Consider the following 23,590-nt stretch of genomic DNA (forward strand, 5'->3'; position numbering starts at 1 on the left):
TGCAGTGTGTATACAAACTATACATGTGTATACAACATGTTATGTTGTATACAGTGTAGTTTTCACATGTTCCAATCCTGTTCATACTGTACTACTGAAAGGAAAAATAATAATGCTGGCCAGGCAGAATGACAGTATCTACAACATCCAATAGGAAGGCAGTGAGCTACAAGGAACAGATTAAAGATGCCACCCGTGATCTTGGCTTCTTGGCAGGGGGCTCATTGATGTTAATCAGAAAAGCCAATGTTGGCCAACGTCTAAGCTGTCAAACCAGCTTTAAATCAACATGTTTTTCTATTAATAATACAAGCACGGAAAGATAATTTAAAACGGAAACAATGACAATATCATTTATTATATTATTGTGGGTTATATGAGTGTGGGTCATTTATTGACATAAATTATTGATATTCTATTATATTAAAACAATTATTAGAAAAGAAAGTACCACAACTAAAATGAATAAGATGTCTTCACCAAGAGTCATGTATTGTAATGTCAGGACTGCCTGGTTGGTGGTGGGGGGGGGGAAAAGAGCTGTAAGCAGCGAGATTAATCCGATCATCACCGCAGCGGCGTTTCCCACCAGGAAGTGAAATGTCATGTGCAGTGAAGTGCATCAGTGCTGAGCGCCATGTGTGTTCCCGGTAGACATCAGGACGCGAGAGGGAGGGAGGGATGAAGCTCACAGCCCACCGCCCTCAGGCTTTGTCCTCCCCTGCAATCAGTACCACCGTCCTCCCTTAGACCCGTCCCGTCCCCCTGTCCCTCCTCCTCTGTCTCACCTCTATGTCCTCACTGGACGTCGACGGTCATGCCGTAGTCGGGGCTGCTGGCGAACTGGATTTCGCCGTCTGCTTCCTGCTCTTCAAACACCATGAGCTGTGATGGAGAGTATAAGAGAGGCAAGCTTGAGCAGTGAATCAGCCTGTCAGCGAAGCAGAGTGTGTATACCTGTAGGTGGTTGATGGGTAGTACATGTGCATAAACATAATGTGTGAGAGAGAGAGAGAGAGAGAGAGAGAGAGAGAGAGAGAGAGAGAGAGAGAGAGAGAGAGAGAGAGAGAGAGAGAGAGAGGGGAGAGAAACAGAGTGATGATGGATGAATTAAGAGGACGGGTGAGAGAGAGAGATAAAGCATTTTTCCACAAAGCCTCGTATAGTTTATATCATCAAAGCCACAGGGGGTTGATCATCACCCGTAGTTATGCAAACTGTTGACTAGAAAGCAGGAGGTGTGATGTGAATGTCAATGTTGTGGCTGTGTGTGTACTGGTGTAGCTTGTAGCTCAAGGCTTCAAGCACAGTGCCAGTGTCAGGGGTTCCATACCAACTGGGAACAGGGACACATTGTGTATGTCGTGGTCACGGTTTGATTGGACATTTTATTTCACAGTATGTAGAATGGGTACATTTCAAACATAAGCACAGGTCAATACAAAAACTGTTACTCTGGACACACCATGATGAAGCACTCACACTTGTTTACAACAGGGTCCAGCATTTTAGAGACGTACACATATACACTTCAGTATGGGGACTTCAGACTTTTTTTTTACGGGGGCCAGTTTCGAATTGCAACCGTCCGTAGGTGCTTTTCGAGAGCGGTTTTGAAGGAGTCAAGGGATTCACATGTCTTAATGGCTGTTGGTAGGGCCGTTCCACATTTTAGTGGCATAGGAGCGAAATGAATTCAATACCTTGTTTGTTGAACTCCCTCTGGTGTTGTGCGTGTGGATTTAATTAAAACTAAGGAAGTATTTAGACAGGTACATGGGTATCTTGGTGGTGTAGCAGCGAATCTTGTAGACCAGACCCATTGCAAGATGGGTATAGGCTTTAGTTTAGACATACTATTGGTCCGACTGTCATTAGACCGACAACCTACCTCAAACCCTAACCTAACCCTAAGCGCAAGCACGGGAGCAGCGCATGTTCGATCGCATGTCCGACCGCATGTCCGACCGTTGTTTCCGCATGTCGGTCCGTTGGTGTGTCGGATCTGCGTGTGCATCCCCTTGCCATTTTTGTAACGTGGCCCACAGGTTGAGCTATTTGAGTATCCCTGGTGTAGCGAATCTTGTAGACCAGATCCATTGCAAGATGCGGTATAGGCAACACGTACCTTGTTAGTTCCTTTCTGAAGCCAGGGAGCGGGAAGGTACAGGGTTTGCTGGGGGCCAATGGACCAGTAGCGTCCTAGATTCTGCCCGTTGACAAAAACCACCCCTTTGCTCCAGCCCTGTGCGTAGAACCAATAAGAGCAATAATAATGTTATTATATTGTGTGCATGTAAACATAGCCAGTGACTGAACATTTTGAGTCAGCAAACCCAACACACGTTGTGAGCTTAGCCTTGTATTTTTGAAAATGAAATTCAATTTGTGTGCAGAACCAGTGAAGATTGTAACTCATACAAACAGCAAAGCGATTTGGTTCATCAAAGACACAATCGATCCATCTCAAAAGTACAGACTTCCCATATAAACCACGTTAGGTATCTAGTAAAATGGCCTTTCTGCGTTATTTTTAGCCCGCACTGTCGTTGGGGCTCTATCTTGAAAACACCTGCCTGAAATTCCACATCATTTGATGTGCTAGTTCATTAGCAGGATTAACCCTGATGACTATGGCGCCACTATGGCCTTTGTTTAAGACAATTAATTAAAATATTCACGTCCAGTTTATTATCTATCATTCTAACTGTGTGTGCTACAGTAGCTGTAGCTGCTGTAGCAGCAATATGACTCAAATATAACACTGTCACTGCAGCTACTGGACTCAAGCATTGTCGATTTTATTGCTTCTTTGTCGGAAATTTTTATTTTGCCACCCTTATTAGCCTGCTTATAATTACATACAGCCAAGAAAGAAAGAAAGAAAGAAAGAAAGAAAGAAAGACAGACAGACAGACAGACAGACAGACAGACAGACAGACGTCCATTGGAGTGAATTTAATTTATAATACCAACATAACTTGGGTCATTATTATTTATTTATTTTTTACAAGGGAACCATGGGAGGGACACAATTAATAAATGATGGGACTCATGGGGGGCACGCAAGGTATTCAATCAATAATTACAGCGTGTAAAAACAGGAAACATGGTTTTGCTATGCATGCAAACAGCCTAATCCAATAAGAGCAATAATAATGTTATTATTGCAGGCGGGCGGCCTTCATCAGGTGATGAAGGCCGCCTGCGGTCGAAACGTCGTGTCTTAACTATGGTGTTTCAATAAAAGAGCACCATGGAGCAATCCTGTGTGCGGACTCTCTTCTTTTCATTATATATATTTGTTCACTTCTTTTTTTTTACCCTAAATTTACGATTTTGTAACCTGCAGGGTGGAGTTTCCCCGGTATGGGATGACATAGGAAATAGGTTGAAAATCACTGGTCTATGCAAATCAAAATGCATGTCTATCCAGGTCATGCATATTTCATGTATTTACATATATTTGAAATTATAATATTATAATATAATTATAATATAAACGCTGTTATACTATCATTCAAATGTTAGTCTTTGCCAATTACTTGCAATACCCTCACGGCCCAACATGTTGAGAATCGCTGGGAGACGTCACCGATGGACCTAAATGTATATAAACTAATCCACAGAGAGGTGCCCTGGGCCATTACTGGCCATTACTGAGATGTACCATTAACTGATTAGCTGCACCTGGCACTGCTCCATGGATTAGTGTCCTGTAGGCCAGGTGTAGCTAATTAATTAACGCTACGCCTCAGTAATGGCCGCGCCCAGGGCACCCTTCTGGGTACAGGCACACTGTCGAGTCAAGAGGCGGCAAGAAGACGCCTAGAGCAGGCGTCTCTTCCTGGTTTTTAAACAGCTGGTGGATGGAAATGACGCTAGTGCGCGGCTTCAACTTGAAGCGTCGGCAAAGCGGTTCCGTTTTTTGGCCGACGATACAAGTTGAAGCCGCACACTTGATTGATTGATTAGTTTATTGAACATGAATGTAAAAACATCAACAGAGTAGTCAAACACTCAGAGGGCAGTATTATGCGTGTCTTAAGTACCAGGTCTTATGACCTAACTTAAGACCTGGAGGCGTGGTCAATGCTGTTTGGCCACTCAGAATAGCCAAATGGCATTGATCACGCCTCCAGGTCTTAAGTTAAGTAATAAGACCTGGTACTTAAGACACGCATAATACTGCCCTCAGTTCTAAAGGGATAGCACCAAAAAACGTCCTTGTGGCCTTGTTTCCATTTCCATTAAGCAGTAGCGTCATTTCCATCCACCAGCTATTTAAAAACCCGGAGGAGACAACTGCTCTAGGCGTTTGTTGACGCGACAGTGTGCCTGTACCCTCTGTGGATTCGTCAATTATAGGATGAGGACTGATACAGCCAGAGGCTAATTGGCTGTCCTACTCACAGGCAGTTGTATGAAGGTGTCTCTGGGGCGTGTTTTGTAATCCCACCGCAGCTCCAGGAAACCCTGCTGTGATTGGCCAGTAGTCGCTGTGATTGACAGTTCTCGCCAGAAACCTAAACCTAAACCCTAACCAGAAACCTCAGTAAAACTATGCTTGCCCGAGAGCCAATCAGACACATGCTAAGGCGGGTCCTGGATCCTGGAACGGCAGTGGGATTCCAAATCACGCGTCTCTGGGTGGACAATCTACATACAGCTAGAAGCTGATTGGCTGTCCTTCTCACAGGCAGTTTAACGAAGGTGTCTCTGGGTGTAGCTGATTGGCTGTCCTACTCACAGGCAGTATAATGAAGGTGTCTCTGGGTGTAGCTGATTGGCTGTCCTACTCAGGCCTCATTCACACGTACCAAACACCAATCAAGCAATGTTTGGTCGTTTTTTTGTGTTTGATTGCTGATTGCTCCCCCCTCATCAAACAAAACTGTTTGGTCAAACCATGTGACTCCCAATGAAAATGAATTGGAGCAGCAATCAAACAGCAATCACCTGTGATGTATTCTGTTATTGTTGTCTGACTGTTCAAAGCACTTTGTAACTTTGTTTAAAAAAGTGCTATATAAATAAAGTTGTATTATTATTTTATTATTATAATCAGACATCAAACACGGACCGAACATTTGTTGTGTAGGTGTGTACGAAGCCTCACAGGCAGTTTAATGAAGGTGTCTCTGGGTGTAGCTGATTGGCTGTCCTACTCACAGGCAGTTTAATGAAGGTGTCTCTGGGTGTAGCTGATTGGCTGTCCTACTCACAGGCAGTTTAATGAAGGTGTCTCTGGGTGAAGCTGATTGGCTGTCCTACTCACAGGCAGTTTAATGAAGGTGTCTCTGGGTGTAGCTGATTGGCTGTCCTACTCACAGGCAGTTTAATGAAGGTGTCTCTGGGTGTAGCTGATTGGCTGTCCTACTTACAGGCAGTTTAATGAAGGTGTCTCTGGGTGTAGCTGATTGGCTGTCCTACTTACAGGCAGTTTAATGAAGGTGTCTCTGGGTGGCCCATCTACATACAGCTAGAAGCTGATTGGCTGTCCTACTCACAGGCAGTTTAATGAAGGTGTCTCTGGGTGTAGCTGATTGGCTGTCCTACTTACAGGCAGTTTAATGAAGGTGTCTCTGGGTGGCCCATCTACATACAGCTAGAAGCTGATTGGCTGTCCTACTCACAGGCAGTTTAATGAAGGTGTCTCTGGGTGGTCCGTCTACATACAGCTTGGCCTGAAAGAACCCTGGGAAGGAGGGCTGATGGCGGATAGACCTCCAATGGCCAGAACTCTGAAGTCTGAAACATAATAGGCCATTATCATTATTATCACTTTATCCATATTACAAATGTCCTCAATGTCACAATACAACCACAACTACTGTCACTATTTTGGGCATGTCGTAAGACTCGTACTAGAATATTCTGTGAAAATAGCTGAACATTTGGCCATAATAGCAGATCTTTGTACAGGATAACAACCACATCGTTAGCTTGTACTGTAGACTGCAAATATTTGCTATGGGGGTTAACAACTTGAACCCCAGCATACGTCGGTATTCTAGGGGGGAACATTCGGCAAAAATAGCAGATCTACAAGCTCACAACACACAAACTTGCGACAAGATAGGAAGAAAGAACAAGGAAAACACGTCAGATGGTCAAGATATATCGTTATGTACTGTACATAGACGAAAGGGCAATGGTATGAGGAAGTTAAAATAGCAGCAAGCACAGTATCGTAACAGATACATGATTATATTTTCTTTCTTATCCCTATAAGAAATGGTGTTACCCAACTCTTTCAACAAAACCACCAGATGGTTTATGTGTTTTGCATTATATATTCATTCGCTGCTTCTGGACATTATAATAATGGCATATTAGTCAAATTATACAATTTTATATTGGATGGGGAAACTGAAAACCTCCATGACAAGGTTCAAAATTCAGAATTGTAAAAATTCACCAATTAACCAGCTATGGTTCCTTATGGAGACACAAAGAGTTTCCTTTGTGTCTCCATAGGGACACACTGCTGGTCATCAAATTATCGGCTTAGGAATGTGACAAATATCAATGAATTCAGGTCTCCATGGGGTGAGTAACAGGGGAAAAAAAGTAATTTGGGGGGTGATATTAACCTTTAATCAGGCTATAATCGACAGTTCTAAATCAGACACAGATATGTGTATGATAGAAAATGAAAAACAAAACAAAAACATGAGGTTAAGTGGAAAGTATGTGATTATATGCAAACCTGTTTACAAAGCTTGGCTTCATATCCACACTGCGAATCATGAAGTTTCTGAGTGGCCGGTGGTTTAACTCAATATCTCCAACGAGACCTGGAGGGCAAGGAAAATCCACCATTATTTCTCTCAGAGATCTTTATAAACCGTTCATTAATTTATTTTGTGGTAAATCATGGGGAAATGAAAAATATCTGTTATAATCACATCTACAAAAACAGCGATTTGAAGATCGATGTAGTGTACCTTTGCGCTGTTCATCAAGGAGCTTCCCATAATTTACCCTTCCACAGTTCTCCACCAGCAATCTCAAAGTTCTTTCTCCCTTCAAAGAACAAAAACATTTTGGTTGTTTTTATGTATGGAGTACTCCTCCATCGAAAGCACAGGGAAAACAGAAAATACATATTTACACATTTCTTTCTCCTGAAATGACTCTATGCCCCTATACTAAGCTCTGGTGTGAACTTGGCTACTGGTATTTGCTTTGTTAGAATAAACATTTGTCTGTTGGTGTTAGATTAGTATCTCGCCACCAAATGTATTCGTCAGCTTCCCCAGTGTGTTTCACATGCAGTGCCAGTATGGCGTTAAATATTAAAAGCTTGTATCCATTTGATCCACTTTAATCCAAGGCCAACTCATCAACCGACCTACTATACAGACAAGGCCCAAAGGTAAATACACAAAGGGCACATGAGCACGGAGTAACACATTCAAATAAATACACACTATATCAGAATGCACGCACGCACACACGCACAGTGTACACACACACACACACACACACACACACACACACACACACACACACACACACACACACACACACACACACACACACACACACACACACACACACACACACACACACACACACACACACACACACACACACACACACACACACACACTATACCTTCCCATCATGGAGTGGAAGCTCTGTTGTCTTATAATCCAGGACACCAACAAAATGTCTGTCCAGAAACACCTACAGTACACAATAGAGCAATTCTGTTATGGTAGACGGTAGTGATGCGCGAGCCGGCTTTTTTTTCCAACGCTAGATCTGCTATAATTCTGTGTGTGCGCACTGTGCACTGATCGCACAAAAAAAATAAACATTAGAACACAGTACGTTAATTGAACTTTGTGTAGCTTAAATCGTGTACTTAGGTTAAGAACATTTTAGGCTTGTTTGGGGATTAAAGAATGAATGAAGTTGGATCAAAATCAGACATTTATATAAACAAAAAGCGTATGTCTTTCTAGTTCTATTGCTTCCTCCAGACATTCATGATTGTCAGTGTTATTTATTGTTATTACATGGCTTGGTTGAATGCTTGATTCTGATTGGTCAAACGCTTAATTCAGCAGTGAGTTATGTGATGATAATGACCTAATCAAACCCTCTGAGCACCAGCTGTGCGGCTGCGCCCCGCTTGATTTACTGCCGTTTCCAACATGACAGCCATGTAAACACACACACACTAGTGACACACAATGTCATTTACAGCTAAACATTGCTCTCAAAAATGTTTTTGAAAACATTTGAGCAAGAAATAGACGAAGCAGGACCCGAAAATGGATTCTATTTGATCAACTCACTTCCTCGTTTCCAACAGTGCTGCGGCCCGCAGGGCAGACGCAGCCAGCGCGAACTTATGGAATACTTTTTTTTGTTGTGTTTTGGGTCAATGTATTAATTTATGTTAGGTAGCCATGTAATAAGTGGGATAATATCTGGCTAGGTGGTCATTGTCGGGATATAATTCACCTTCAGGGAGTTTAACCTAAACTGAATTATCTCCCGACAATGACCACCTAGCCAGATATTATTATGATGTTATTATAACATCATTTTGTCTTTACCAAAGCTCTGTCTCTGATGTGGTTCCTGGAGTTGAGGATTCCTCCACTGGTGATGGTGGTCTCATACAGGGTGTAGCCATATGACTGACCGTTGTTATTGTTGACAGGAAGATTCTCCATGTTCACGGGCCTCTCTGACTTAAAAGGCTACCACAAACAAAGACAGTATTAACAGCACTCATACAGTCAAATATGATTGTAGACATTCTGACAACTGTGATCATCCGATGTTTGAAAATATGTGTAATTTCTACAAAGCACCAGTCTACAAAGCACCAGTCTACAAAGCACCAGTCTACAAAGCACCAGTCTACAAAGCACCAGTCTACAAAGCACCGGTCTACAAAGCACCAGTCTACAGAGCACCAGTCTACAAAGCACCAGTCTACAAAGCACCAGTCTACAGAGCACCAGTCTACAAAGCACCAGTCTACAAAGCACTAGTCTGCAAAGCACCAGTCTACAAAGCACCAGTCTACAAAGCACCAGTCTACAAAGCACTAGTCTGCAAAGCACCAGTCTACAGAGCACCAGTCTACAAAGCACCAGTCTACAAAGCACCAGTCTACAAAGCACCAGTCTACAAAGCACCAGTCTACAAAGCACCAGTCTACAAAGCACCAGTCTACAAAGCACCAGTCTACAGAGCACCAGTCTACAGAGCACCAGTCTACAGAGCACCAGTCTACAAAGCACCAGGGGAAATGTGGCGCCAGTGCCAGAAAATTGCGTGAAAACCTAAAGAAGAAGAAAGGCTCCCTGACTAACCACGTGGTGTAGTCTAACATGTGAGAAAAAGAATATATATAGCCTATATTTTTTTTTAATTACTGGATTAAATGACATTAAAGAAAGACAGATTTTTACGTTCTGCCACAGGCGGGGGGTGGAGAATAAAACGGAATTCCATGTTCTTGGCATGCATTCGTTTAGAACTAAGGCCAATTCCTGAAATGCCTTCTAATTTCTGACATACTGTAGGTTTTCTGAAATAAGTCATTCAAAAATGTCTAAGAATGTAAAGGTCCAAAGGCCTAAATGGGTTAAAAGGCATGTCAACATGGACCATATCAAATGTACTGCATGTAAATACTTCCAGAATTGTCCCTTCCCAGTGTTAACTTTATTTTCTGCCACATGGGTTGAAGTATTTAATTTAATAATTTTATTTAATATTAGTGAGAGATAGAAATATGCTATGTTTGCAATTTCAGAACTGCATTTGAAATAGTGACACCTTACACTACAGGGATGGAAAAACAAACAAAAATGACAGTGAGAACGGGTACTCTGACAACACGTACACATAACCGGGTGCATACACTTCCAGGTTCAAGTTTCCAACTTGCATCATTCCCGAGTAGACCTCCCACTGTTTGCCACTGCTGTACCCTACTGGCTCACCTGCCACTGCCAGTAGGGTACCTCTATGCACAACAAAGTATACATCTGGCTGGAGTGGATATTCAAACAAAGCGATCTTGGAGAGCATCTTGAGAGTTTATTCCTATTAGGGCAAAACATTCTGTCTGAATGCCCTTGAGATGTACATTATACACTCTTCTGAACAATAAACAATTCCTACAATTAGACACCCATTCTGCCATTCTGTACACACATACAGAATAGAAAACTAAGATATGCTCACAGTCGCTCTGTAGCCACTGAACAATCAATGCCTGGTCGGGGGTAAGTAATCGTTGTGAAGGGAAGCAAATTATTGCAATGGTGAGTGAATACTTTATGTTGCAAGCTACTGACTGACATGCTACAGTACATCTGTCTTGAATGTAAACGTGGATATCTGAGCTAGGCCAGTGGACAAGATATCAATCACACAAGGATGCATGCATGCATGCATGCATGCATGCATGCATGCATGCATCTTTCAATTTTTTATTTTTAACTAAACAAGCATAATATTTTTCCTCATCTCATGTCTGTTCACACATTTTTTCATCATGCCTTTTATGTCCTTCCCATGGTACAAGAATGAAGTGAAAACAAAATGCCCACCATATAAATGTGGTGCTCAAGGGTACCCCCACCCAATTGTTGCTGCTGATGAGGGAGGCTAAATGAAGATCCATCAACTGAGGTAAAGTTATATTTAGGATGTGCATAATACTGCATATTAATTGACCATATTCACACAACAGCTATTTTGCACCCCCACCCTCCCATAGTATGATGTAAAAGCAAAAAAGGCAGCCATGTGAATATATTCAGTAGACTACTGTTGTTACTGTCTGGCTGTTGTTACTGTCTGGCTGTTGTTACTGTCTGGCTGTTGTTACTGTCTGCCTGTTGTTACTGTCTGCCTGTTGTTACTGTCTGCCTGTTGTTACTGTCTGCCTGTTGTTACTGTCTGCCTGTTGTTACTGTCTGTCTGCCTGTTGTTACTGTCTGTCTGGCTGTTGTTACTGTCTGCCTGTTGTTACTGTCTGCCTGTTGTTACTGTCTGCCTGTTGTTACTGTCTGCCTGTTGTTACTGTCTGCCTGTTGTTACTGTCTGCCTGTTGTTACTGTCTACCTGTTGTTACTGTCTGGCTGTTGTTACTGTCTACCTGTTGTTACTGTCTGGCTGTTGTTACTGTCTACCTGTTGTTACTGTCTGGCTGTTGTTACTGTCTGCCTGTTGTTACTGTCTGTCTGGCTGTTGTTACTGTCTGGCTGTTGTTACTGTCTGTCTGCCTGTTGTTACTGTCTGGCTGTTGTTACTGTCTACCTGTTGTTACTGTCTGGCTGTTGTTACTGTCTGCCTGTTGTTACTGTCTGTCTGCCTGTTGTTACTGTCTGCCTGTTGTTACTGTCTGCCTGTTGTTACTGTCTGCCTGTTGTTACTGTCTGCCTGTTGTTACTGTCTACCTGTTGTTACTGTCTGGCTGTTGTTACTGTCTACCTGTTGTTACTGTCTGGCTGTTGTTACTGTCTACCTGTTGTTACTGTCTGCCTGTTGTTACTGTCTACCTGTTGTTACTGTCTACCTGTTGTTACTGTCTGGCTGTTGTTACTGTCTGCCTGTTGTTACTGTCTGGCTGTTGTTACTGTCTGGCTGTTGTTACTGTCTGCCTGTTGTTACTGTCTGGCTGTTGTTACTGTCTGCCTGTTGTTACTGTCTGCCTGTTGTTACTGTCTGCCTGTTGTTACTGTCTGGCTGTTGTTACTGTCTGGCTGTTGTTACTGTCTGCCTGTTGTTACTGTCTGCCTGTTGTTACTGTCTGCCTGTTGTTACTGTCTGGCTGTTGTTACTGTCTGCCTGTTGTTACTGTCTGCCTGTTGTTACTGTCTGCCTGTTGTTACTGTCTGCCTGTTGTTACTGTCTGGCTGTTGTTACTGTCTGGCTGTTGTTACTGTCTGCCTGTTGTTACTGTCTGCCTGTTGTTACTGTCTGGCTGTTGTTACTGTCTGCCTGTTGTTACTGTCTGCCTGTTGTTACTGTCTGCCTGTTGTTACTGTCTGCCTGTTGTTACTGTCTGGCTGTTGTTACTGTCTGGCTGTTGTTACTGTCTGGCTGTTGTTACTGTCTGCCTGTTGTTACTGTCTGCCTGTTGTTACTGTCTACCTGTTGTTACTGTCTACCTGTTGTTACTGTCTACCTGTTGTTACTGTCTACCTGTTGTTACTGTCTACCTGTTGTTACTGTCTGCCTGTTGTTACTGTCTGCCTGTTGTTACTGTCTGCCTGTTGTTACTGTCTGCCTGTTGTTACTGTCTGCCTGTTGTTACTGTCTGGCTGTTGTTACTGTCTGCCTGTTGCTGACCTTGTCAGTGAAGTGCAGGCTGTCCCACAGTGACAGGTGTTGCAGAATGACAACAGGCTGGTAGGCTCTCCTTTCCTGGACAGAAGGAAGCTCAGGGAGAGGCTCAACTAGAAACACAAGGAGGGAATAAGATGCTATTATCCAGTAGTTACGTAAGAGTTAATGTACAGCCGGTCAATATTGTAACATAAACCCTGACAGTGTAAAGCAGACCCGACATGAAACAGAGGTCCTGCTTTGCCTTAAGGTTGTTTTATTTCCAATAATGATGCCTCACTGACTGTACATTGTTCTGCTTATTATATGGCTACTTGTGAGCAAAATCAATAATTTGACACAACACATTGATTTTAGAATTATTCTATTAGCTAACAAGATTCTGCTTCCATGGCAATGTAAAGAGAGACAGGAGCAGTCTGCTGCTGAGGTATTATAATAATATAGATCTAGTGGGATAATTTGATAGACAGACACATTAATCCATTCTGTACAGGAAGGAACCCCTTTTGGTGTTTTAACTAAGCATTATGTTATACTTATATAAAAATATATATATTTGTATTTTTATATATAAAAATAGCAGATCTACAAACTCATAGCACACCACTGAGTGGCGCGCTACGAGCTTGTAGGTCTGCTATTTTTGAAAAATCGTAGAAATGCGGCACAAATCTTTGAATATATATTCTTTCAGAGCGAACGTTTCTTTTGACGTCTGGACTAAATGGGTTAATGGTCTGTCTGTCTGGTCAGCTATCCACCCATCCAAATGTCAGCAGCTCCCTGTGTCACAAACATTCATGATCAAACACATGGAATAAATTAGCAAAGAGAAATGGCATGCTAAGTACTTCCATTCACAACAATAAACATCGGCATGCATGTACACATTGGAACATGTGTCGAGAGAATGTTAAAGACAAAGGGTGAGGAAAGAGAGAAAGAGGTAGAAAGAGAGACAGCTCTTTGACTAAACAACATGTCACTGTCAACCTCCCCATGTGCAGATGATGGGTTGATACAGAGAAACATGGTATAGAAGAGAATGAGAGAGGAAGAAAACTCTGTACTTCTCAATTTAAAAAAGAATATATTAACGTTAATAAATTACTAAAATGCTTGATTTTCTCAGCAAGCACATACAAAAGCACTTCATATTCACATGTCGACCTTGACACCACCAGTGACTGGGCGCGCCCGCAAACCAGTCAAAAGCAATCATAAACACATCTCTCAAAACCACAAAATTGTGTTTATTAACAGTGCTTTGCCCGTGCCTTCGGGGCCCGTTTCAACAGTGTTCAAGCATTCAGAGACACTGACAGCTGCCTCCAGAATGGGTTGACTTGATTCTCCACTAAATTATTTTCGCTCCTATGCCACCAAAATGTGGAACGCCCTACCAATAGTCATTAAGACATGCGAATCCCTTGACTCCTTAAAAAACGCTCTCAAAGGGCACCTACGGACAGCTGCAATTCGAAACTGGCCCCCGTAAAACCTGAATCCCCCACCCACCCCTTTTCCCCCTCACTGTATATGTTTTTTTCCCCCTTTTTTCCCTCCTCTATGATGATTTCCTGTTTAAGAGTATATTTCTAATTGTTATGATGAATAGGTGGGCCCTATTGTAAACAAGTGTAATGCTTTATGGTGTCGTCCACAGTTAACAGTTTTGTATTGAGTTGGGCTTGAAATGTACTGTAATTCTCCATTCTGTTAATACATTCATCAATCAATCAAAACAGTTTGTCCACTAAAAGGCCTATTCATACTCCATTTTTAGGTGATGACGTGACCACCGAAATGGTGGTCACCTCACAGACATACCTCATTGTGTATGTCTGTGATGTTTTTGTTTTTCCACTTCAGGTTAATGTCATTGTGATGGAGATACAGTTTTGTAATTTAATGCTAACACACTTCACTGCTTTTGTATCAAGAATTCAAGATTAAAACATTTTGAGGGGATTTTCATTAACACGAGAACAATGGCCATTATAGCATGCTAACTTTAGAGGAATAGAAAACCTGCAGTTTCTATTAGTTTGGCTATGTAAATGATATGCTAGTATTATTATTACTGAATGAAAAGCATGAAATAAATCGTGAACATCAGAGGGCTTACAATCATACTATTGATGGTGAATTCCACGAGACAGTGTCATTGTAGAAATGCAAGAAATACTCCTAAAGTCCCAAATCCTAGACTGTAACATTTCTATTTGCTATTTTAGGAGTCATGTGTCATCATTGAACAAAAACATTCTGGATCTAAATTCACGTTGAATTATGCAAATACACTGCTCTATATCGCAATGCCTACAGGGAAGGGAGTGACTCACACTATGCATATGAACTCAAGAGCCAAACAATGGTAAGAAATCAAACTGATCTGATTAGAGAATTAGGTCATGTGTGTGTACGGCTGCTGAGCTGAAAGCAGTGCTCGCCCCAACTATTTCTTTCTTAGTTTATGTCTCTTATTCGGGTCGTTGTTTTGTTCAGCAGACAAATTAATCACTCGAAGCCAGCCTTCAAATGACCTTCTTTTGCTGTAATGGTGGGCAAATTGTTACTCTGCTGTCCCTCCCTACAAAACACTAGGCTTCCACCCCTGGCCACAAAGCACTGGGGAACTCTACAGTCTACACACCCAACAACAAGACTATGGAGAAGTTGAGTAAAACATTGCCATGACGTATATTCATTCCATATCCCCTTGTTAATTTTTACTCTACTAACTGATCTAACCCTAACGTTAACCATACTCTTGGTCCAAAAACTTCACATTGGGACCACCTCTTTTGTCCCCACATAGACATGCGTCGCCAGTAAACTGGTTATTGTCTCCACCAGGCCGAAGGCATGGGGAGAGAGTATGTTTTGCACTCCGTCCGTGTGCCCGTCCGTGTGTCCGTCTGATCGCAGCCATACTCTGCACACACACTCCCTGAATGCCAGAGCTCAACCTCTGGCCCAAAGTTTTCACATTGGCCTGTTATAGCGCCACCAGGAGGCCGCTTTGTGCAAAACACATTTTTTTACAGTACACCTACATAGTTTGTCCAAACATCATGCAAATTGGTACAGTCTCTCTAAAGCCATTCAACGAAACAGGTCTTTCAGATTTTTCAGACTCCGTCCTGATTGCCTAAGATTGGCTTCGCAGGAGTGCTCCGTTTCAAACAAAATGCTGCGAATCATGAATACATTGAGTGATTTCTGTGAAATTTTGCACACACATTCCCACTAGGCCGAGGAAGACATGCCATTGGAAAATGTTCAACTCAGCCTCATGGTGGCGCTATAACTAACCGATTAGTGTTTTTACCTATAACTGTACCGATCTGTGTAAAACCTAGTAGCCTATGCACACTCCCTAGAGGCCAAGGAAAAACCTTTGCCTGGAATTTTTCACATCTGCTTTTTATAGCGCCACCAGGAGGTCGACATATGTAAAACACATTTTCTAATATTACTACTTCAGATTTCAAGAGTAGCCTGACATCTGTGTGTGTTGCCAAACATCACACACACTTCTATCCTCCTGGTGGAGACCTGTGCCCAGAAGGGCACCTTTTCTAGTTTTATGTCAAAAATGTTCCCCAAAATGTGGCCAGCCATCTTGGCCAAAATAGGTACGTAAGGAGCCCAAGCAGGATAGGAGGAAGAGAGAGGTGTATTTTTAAAAACACATTTTCTAATGACATACATTCCAGGAACAGAACTGAACTACCCTTCAACAGCAGACTCATTGAAGATTATGCAACTTAAAAACTGTCTGGGGTGCTCACAAAAGCCTGAGTATAGACGTTAAAATGACCCCAAACATCCCCTGAAATATCCCTTGAATTATCCCTTTAAACATTGGCAGAAGACCCTCAACTGAAACATTTTACAATGGACTGCTTTTATAACTGCCTAGTCTGCCCTTTCCCACTACTGTTCAACATCTGCCATTTCTTTGCATTTTCTTCTTTGCTTCCAGAAAGGAAGAGGGGCGGATAGAAAGTGAGAGACAAAGACAGAGAGAGGAAGAGACAGAGTGAGCGAGAGAGAGAGAGAGAGAGAGAGAGAGAGAGAGCGCAGGTTGTGTGGTAGTTGCACACAACTATGGATAGGCCTACAGAAAGACACAGTAAACTCCTCTGTGCTATTTTAACTATGAGAGGATAAAGGTGAATCTGTTTGAATATTGATTGATTGAATAATATAGTAACACGTTTGAAAACAGTATGCTGTAAATAAATAAATAAATGACTAAATAAATAATAAACACGCAACACAATGGGTCCTTCTTTACACTCTTCATAGGGTTAAATTAACACCAATAATTTGACTGTGCAGGTAGAAGGGGGTGGAGAGAGAGAGAGAGGAGCATGGGGCTCCTCACAGTGACAGCACTCACCGCAGAAGCGGCTGAATAAATTCCTCAGAAGATGATACTTGGTGGTGTAATCCCCAGCCTCGGATAATGGAGCATCGTAATCTGAAAGATAATGCGCCATCAGAACAGCAGGCACGGGGGAGAGAGAGAGAGAGAGAGAGAGAGAGAGAGAGAGAGAGGCGGGTGGTGGTGGCGGCCAGTGGGGCGTCTCCTTTCTGTGACAGATGTTTTTACTGCACAACCCTAGTCGAGCATCTTGACACAGCATCAGCGGGGGGTCAGCAAGAAGACAGTAAGACCATATGTAGTATGGAGAACGGGTCATCGCCATGTTGGCTTGTGGTAGACATTTTTGTCAAAATTCCATTTTTGCCAGACATACAAAACGAGCGGACAATAATATTACCCGAAACGCAAAGAGATAGCCCTGAATGACCACGACAGGTCTGGGACTGTGAGAGTGTACAAATAGGAGAGTGTACATTTTGTACACTGGGGGTCCAGTGTACAAATGGGAGAGTGTACATTGTGTACACTGGGGGTCCAGTGTACAAATGGGAGAGTGTGCATTTTGTACACTGGGGGTCCAGTGTACAAATGGGAGAGTGTGCATTTTGTACACTGGGGGTCCAGTGTACAAATGGGAGAGTGTGCATTTTGTACACTGGGGGTCCAGTGTACAAATGGGAGAGTGTGCATTTTGTACACTGGGGGTCCAGTGTACAAATGGGAGAGTGTGCATTTTGTACACTGGGGGTCCAGTGTACAAATGGGAGAGTGTGCATTTTGTACACTGGGGGTCCAGTGTACAAATGGGAGAGTGTACATTGTGTACACTGGGGGTCCAGTGTACAAATGGACCCCCAGTGTGTTTGAGAACCACTAGTACAAGTGGACTCATAATGTGTAGTAAATTAGTGTCATACATATTATGAAGAAAACCTGGAGACTTGGCATTCAGTACATGCCGTATAATTGGATCTTACAGTATGATCAAAATAAGCCATATTATAATGGCGTGTAAACAGATTATCTAAAAATGGTCACAGACAAGTCTTTGCCACGGACACATGTGTCTGTGTACGGACATATTGATGACCCCTGATGGAGAAGTAAACACAACCATGATGAAGACAGTTGAAGGACAGAGGTTGGTTGCCCCCCGCTGACGACGGTCACTTGGGACGGTCCCCCTCCTTCTCTTTGGTGGAATGAGGTCATTACAATGTTAAGCACCCTTGAGGAGGGATATAAAACCCATTGTACCAGCTTTCATTTACATTTCCCATGCATTTTATTAGGTAATGAATTCATTATCTTGCACTCAGTATTCAAATACGACAGCAGCCTAAGGTCAGGCGACATAAAGGAGCAATAGCACCATCTACTGGCCACAATAATATTCCCTTTATAGTTTATACATATACATAATAGTACATTTTTTAACTCTAAAATAAATCAACAAGAAAATAATGTAAAAGTTGTTTTCCATATTTTTTACTGTGAGTTGCATTCACCCATTCAGTGGAGGCAGCCATGGACTTTGGGGACAGTTAATCACTTTCACCCTGGAGTCCATACTGTGTGCATGCCATTATAGAATTAGAGGCATTTCACAATTAGCATTTATCAGATCTACAAGCTCACAGTGCATTGTGTTGTAACTATTTTTGTCTTGTTTTAGGAGATATATTTTTCCAAAACCTTCAAAAATACATATCGTCACTGTCTGTATTTTTTATTTAATAAATTGCTAATTGAACACACTTTAGGTCTGTGTGTGGATTTTACAAATATTGAACCAATGAAACTCAAAAGCATTTAAAAAAGCTCTTCTGACTAAACCGCCTAACTCCAATGGATCCTCAAACTGTCAGTCAAACAACTCCAACTTGTGGAGTTAGGTTGGACCCCCATTAATTAGAATGACGAAGTCAGACGGAAAAAAGACTCCACTTGAGTATCTGACAATGTCACCATACCAACTTTGATGAGGCAGTGTTACGTTGTTCTAAAAACACTTAACGCAATAATTTGGACATAGATATGCATTATATGTAGTCTTATAGATTGGCTATGTTTATTTGTTTTTTTTTGTTTCAGTCTCTTTCTCAAGGACAACATGATGCCCTATTGCCACCCCAGTTAAAGATTGATTAGATTGTTAGGTTTTATTTTCTTATTTTTAATATTTATTTCTGGGCATTTTATGCTTAATTTTAGATCCCTGCTGTGTAGGCTCATGCTGCACAGTACATGCTCCACAGTCTTAATGAATCATTCTTTTAGAAAAGACTTTCCGATGTCAACAGGGTCCACTCAATGTATAGTATTAGTAACATGACAAGTGCCACTGCCTATACAAAACCATTAGGGCATTGCATAATAATGACATGTTTTGTCTAGCATAAGTGGCCCTTTGTGATAACCTAACCTATATACTTGTCAGTCAGTAGTACCATAATGCATTAGTGCCAACACCATTCTCTGTGTGTCCCCGGTCAGATTTAATGAGCATACATACCATAGCTGGTAATCATTGCTTTGGGAGCTGGAGTTCCAATGGCAAATGCTCCATTCATGAAGCCAAAATTTGTCCCTCCGTGGAACATGTACAGGTTAATTGACATGTCCATTCTCAGAATCTGTGTTACCACAGCAACCATGTCTGTCAAAGAGAGAGAGAGAGAGAAGGATATAACATAAAAGTATAACCACCAATGTGATATAGTAGTTATAATATGGTACTGCTGAGATATCAGATAACAGTTCTGAGCACAGCATGAAATAAGAACCAACAGGCCACATTTTAGACCTGTGAATAATAATAAAACAAAAATGCATTTGCTATGAGCCAAAACAAGCTGGAAACCTTGTATAAATAAGCCAATTATCCTCGATTTTTCTTCACTTGGAATGTGGCATGACCTCTCCTTCGCATGATATTACAGGTCATGGTAATTCATTACAGAGTAAACCTTACTTCCATGAAAATGGCCTCAGACCAGAAAGCAGTCAGGGATACATGCGGTGGGCAGTGGTACATCATTAAGTATTCAAATTGGGCTGACATTAATGATCAGAATCAAGGGCATGAGGTATAGTGAATAACAATTCGGAGTGGGGTGAATCAACTGGTTTAAATTCTTCTGCATGCCACTAACCATCCCATTTAGACCTTTTAAATCCTAACTAAACCTACGTTTTCAGAGAATTTTCAAATTTTCATTCAAAATATATATATTTTAAAAAGGAAATCACACCCGTGTGAAGTGAGGGGTGCTCTTATCATCGTACATTATCATTACATAAAATAGACACTATGCCATTTGCTCAGACACTATGACGTAAAATTCTCCATTCATTGTCAATGGGAATTTAATGTTTGTGTAGGATGGAAAACTACACTAGCTGAATATAGGGGGAAAAATCACACCCGTGTGAAGTGAGGGGCGCTTTTATCATCATACATCATCATGAATTATCTCATACTGGCCAATCAGAATGCCTGTTGCCTGTGATTGGTTAGCTGATTTGCTCGTTTATATATGACGTAAATCTTCCCTTCAAAGTCAATGGCATTTAATGTTTTGATGTTTAATTTGTGTCATATTTAGCAGAATTTTGACCTAATTTCTCCGTTCATTGTCAATGGCAAATATTGAGACGTGTGGGGACAAGATTTAGCGGACATTTGACCTGAATTCCCCTTTCATTGTCAATGACAAATCTTGAGACGTATGGGGACAAAAGTTATTTATAGAAGGGGCTAGCACCCCTTAAAAATCACACCCGTGTGAAGTGAGGGGCGCTCTTATAATTATACATCATCATACATCATCTCATGAACTGAATTTATGTAATTGATTAGTCGATTTGCTCGTCTACATACTGTATGACGTAAATTTTCCCTTCATTGTCAATGGCATTTAATGTTTGTGTTGCCACAAATGTACGTAATATTTGAGGCACATATGACAATTTCTCCTTTCATTGTCAATGGCAAATATGAGACGTGTGGAGACAAAAGATAGGAGGGGCTGCGCCCTTCAAAAGAAAAACCCTGTTGCTACATCTAAAATGACACACAGATGCTTTCCCCGTTTTAAAGGTACTAGACCGGTACCCGGCTGTAGAGCACTGAGTCGGTAACGATGGAAGTTGGAGATCCAGCAATACCCGTTGTACCCGTGTCAGAGTACCCGTTCCACACATCTGTCTGTGTCCTTTTTATGCCCATATATGGAGATTTCTGTATCGGTCTCTCTGTGTCCCTTTATTCCTATATGGAGTTCTGTGTCAGGCATGCCCGAATATGGAGTGCTGTGATGTCAGAATAGGCCAGCTCCATATATGGAGCCCGGGCAGGGGCCCTGTCCAGTGCCCAGGCAGAGACCTTTTCTGGCGGTCCTGGACAACCGTGGGTCCGACCGACTAGACACCAGTCACTGCACTCCCTGTGGGGGGGTGGAACGCGTGTGTCGAATTTGAAAATGTGTGTGTGTGTGTGTATGTATGTACGGTACGTCTGTACCTGTATAGAAGTGGGTAATGTATATTTTGTAATAATAATCCAAATCTACAAAGTAACTAAAGTTTTCAAATAAATGTGGAGTAAACGTACAATATTTGGATCCGAGATGTAGTCGAGTAGAAGTTAAAGTATTGGAAGTTTGGAATTACTCAAGTAAAGTATACAAATACCTAAAAACTGTACTTAAGTACAGTACTTATAGGTAAACAGGAAATTGCCTGTACATTCCGGAGTTCATTTCCTAGCTTCCTGCAGCACATCTCGAGGTGTGATCTCTCTTGTCAGTATGTCACAGCCCATCCCAACCCATCACCACCACATACACGTGTGCGCACACGCACGCACGCACGCACGCACGCACGCACGCACGCACGCACGCACGCACGCACGCACGCACGCACATTCTCGAGGAGGAGAAAATACAGAGCGAAGTAAGACATATCCGGATGGCTTCTGGGAGTGACAAGAGCAGCCTGAGGCTCTGCTGGATGTGTTTGAATTTCTTAAGAATCCTCACAATAATAATAGTACACTGCATGACAGGAATTCATTTTCACATGAAATAGAAATAGAAATGTTCAGTGATTTATATAATATAACAATGCTAGGCCCGAAATATCCTGCACTTGGCAGTGGCAAATAGTCGCACCCATCAGATAACGAGTGGTACGGTGGTATCTCGTCTTTGTCGGGCGGAAGCCTTGTATGTCCAAAACCGTTACTTTTCACGGAGCCATCGTAGCTATTATTTAGTCACAATGTTAATACTTACATTGGTTAACCCATTTTGACCTGAGATCAGATTCTAAAAATGTCTTCTACATCCTGACAGTTTTCTGAAAAAGCTATGTTTCTATGACAGTGGTTCTTCGATTTTTCAAAAATAGCAGATCTACAAGCTTGTAGATCTGCTATTTTTCAATAGCTAAAGCATAACATAATGCTAACACCAAAAGGGGTTCCCGCCCAAAATGGGTTAATGTTTATGAAACCAGACATAAGCATGTTCAACCTTGTGTCTCTGTTTTGGGTGTTATTAAAGGAAATTATTCAGAAATGTTCAAAATCTTTCAAAAATAGCAGATGTACAAGCTTACAATGCAAGCTTGTAGATTGGCTATTTTAGATACTTTTGCGCGACACTGACATTTGGCAAAGTACTATAAAATGGGGCATTTATTTATAGAAGACAGATATAACAACAAATATGGAGATACAAGATTTCTATCTGACAGCAACAATACATGACTTCACTGGAATGTTGTGAACTGTACTCTGTAAGTACATGAGTTATTTTCTAGCTATTGCTGCACAAAGCAGCAATAGAGTACGAAGTAAACACAGACATGAGGGGCGGTGGTGGCTCAGGGGTAGAGTGGCTGGATGGCAACCGCAAGGTTGCCAGTTCAAACCCGGGCTCCCCCAGAGTTAGTGTCAAAGTGTCCTTGAGCAAGACACTGAACCCCTAATTGCTCCTGATGTGCTGGTTGGTGCCTTGCATGGTTTCCGTCACCATCAGTGTATGAATGTGTGTGTGAATGGGTGAATGTAATGCACAATCTATGTAAAGCGCCTTGGATAAAGGCGCTATATAAATGCACCATTTACCATTTAGACATGAAAAGCACAACGTTGAGTGTGTACCACCATGCCATGATGCAGGCATGGAGCAAGAAATCACACAAAATATTAATCTATTTCTGAGAAATGTAATTATTGTTGCTAAAAATTTACATTCAAAGGGGGGAGATAATTCAGCACCATGGACAGCACCCAGGCCATTATGTGCCTATTCACATTAGCAATCAACTTTAAGTGATGACGTCTGTGGTCTGATTAGCGAAGTGCTGCACTCACACATTTGAAACACGTGTTTGGTCCATGTTCTGTGTTCTGTCTGTGTTTGATGGCCGCCTCAATGCATTTCCAATGGGAGTCACATGGTTTGACCAAACATTTGTGATTGAGGGCTGTGTTCTGACACCCTCCCCCCCATTAGTCAAACCATGTGACTCCCTTTGGAAATGCATTGAGGCCGGCCATCAAACACAGACAGAACTCAGAACTTGGACCAAACACATGTTTCGAATGTGTGAGTGCAGCCTTAACAATGGCCTGATCAGCCTTGGGTTATAAAAGCTGCCAGTCTCAACAAGACAATAAAGCACCAGGTAGATGTCAACATTGAAGAAAACCAACGCTGATCAGAACTATTATTTGAAAAATGCAAATGCAAATTAGCACTCCATATACCGCATTGCCTCCCAAAAGAACAGATCTACAAGCTATTATTGCGTAATAGTATACATTAAGATGAACATGTTACA

At 41.9% G+C, this 23,590-nt stretch overlaps 1 protein-coding gene across 3 annotated transcripts in view; it reads right to left on the bottom strand.

Moving 5' to 3' along the window:
• Nucleotides 1-230: 230 nt before the first annotated feature.
• The window catches only part of LOC306932447 (beta-galactosidase-1-like protein 2), a 39,542-nt gene continuing 16,182 nt past the window's right edge, over nt 231-23,590 (bottom strand). For 2 of the 3 annotated variants that reach the window (XM_079514269.1, XM_079514267.1), the window contains 10 exons: nt 19,254-19,397; nt 16,751-16,831; nt 12,340-12,446; nt 8,577-8,723; nt 7,624-7,695; nt 6,951-7,029; nt 6,713-6,800; nt 5,637-5,751; nt 2,129-2,245; nt 233-885 (listed from right to left, as the gene is read on the bottom strand). In XM_079514269.1, the coding sequence (XP_079370395.1) occupies nt 799-885; nt 2,129-2,245; nt 5,637-5,751; nt 6,713-6,800; nt 6,951-7,029; nt 7,624-7,695; nt 8,577-8,723; nt 12,340-12,446; nt 16,751-16,831; nt 19,254-19,397 (1,037 nt within the window). In that variant the 3' untranslated portion in view covers nt 233-798. Of the gene's footprint in view, nt 886-2,128; nt 2,246-5,636; nt 5,752-6,712; nt 6,801-6,950; nt 7,030-7,623; nt 7,696-8,576; nt 8,724-12,339; nt 12,447-16,750; nt 16,832-19,253; nt 19,398-23,590 lie in introns of all 3 variants that reach the window. The other variant, XM_079514268.1, reaches the window with a different exon arrangement.

The sequence above is a fragment of the Electrona antarctica genome (genome assembly GCF_951216825.1).
Source record: "Electrona antarctica genome assembly, chromosome: 11".
NCBI classification, from domain to species: Eukaryota; Metazoa; Chordata; class Actinopteri; order Myctophiformes; family Myctophidae; genus Electrona; species Electrona antarctica.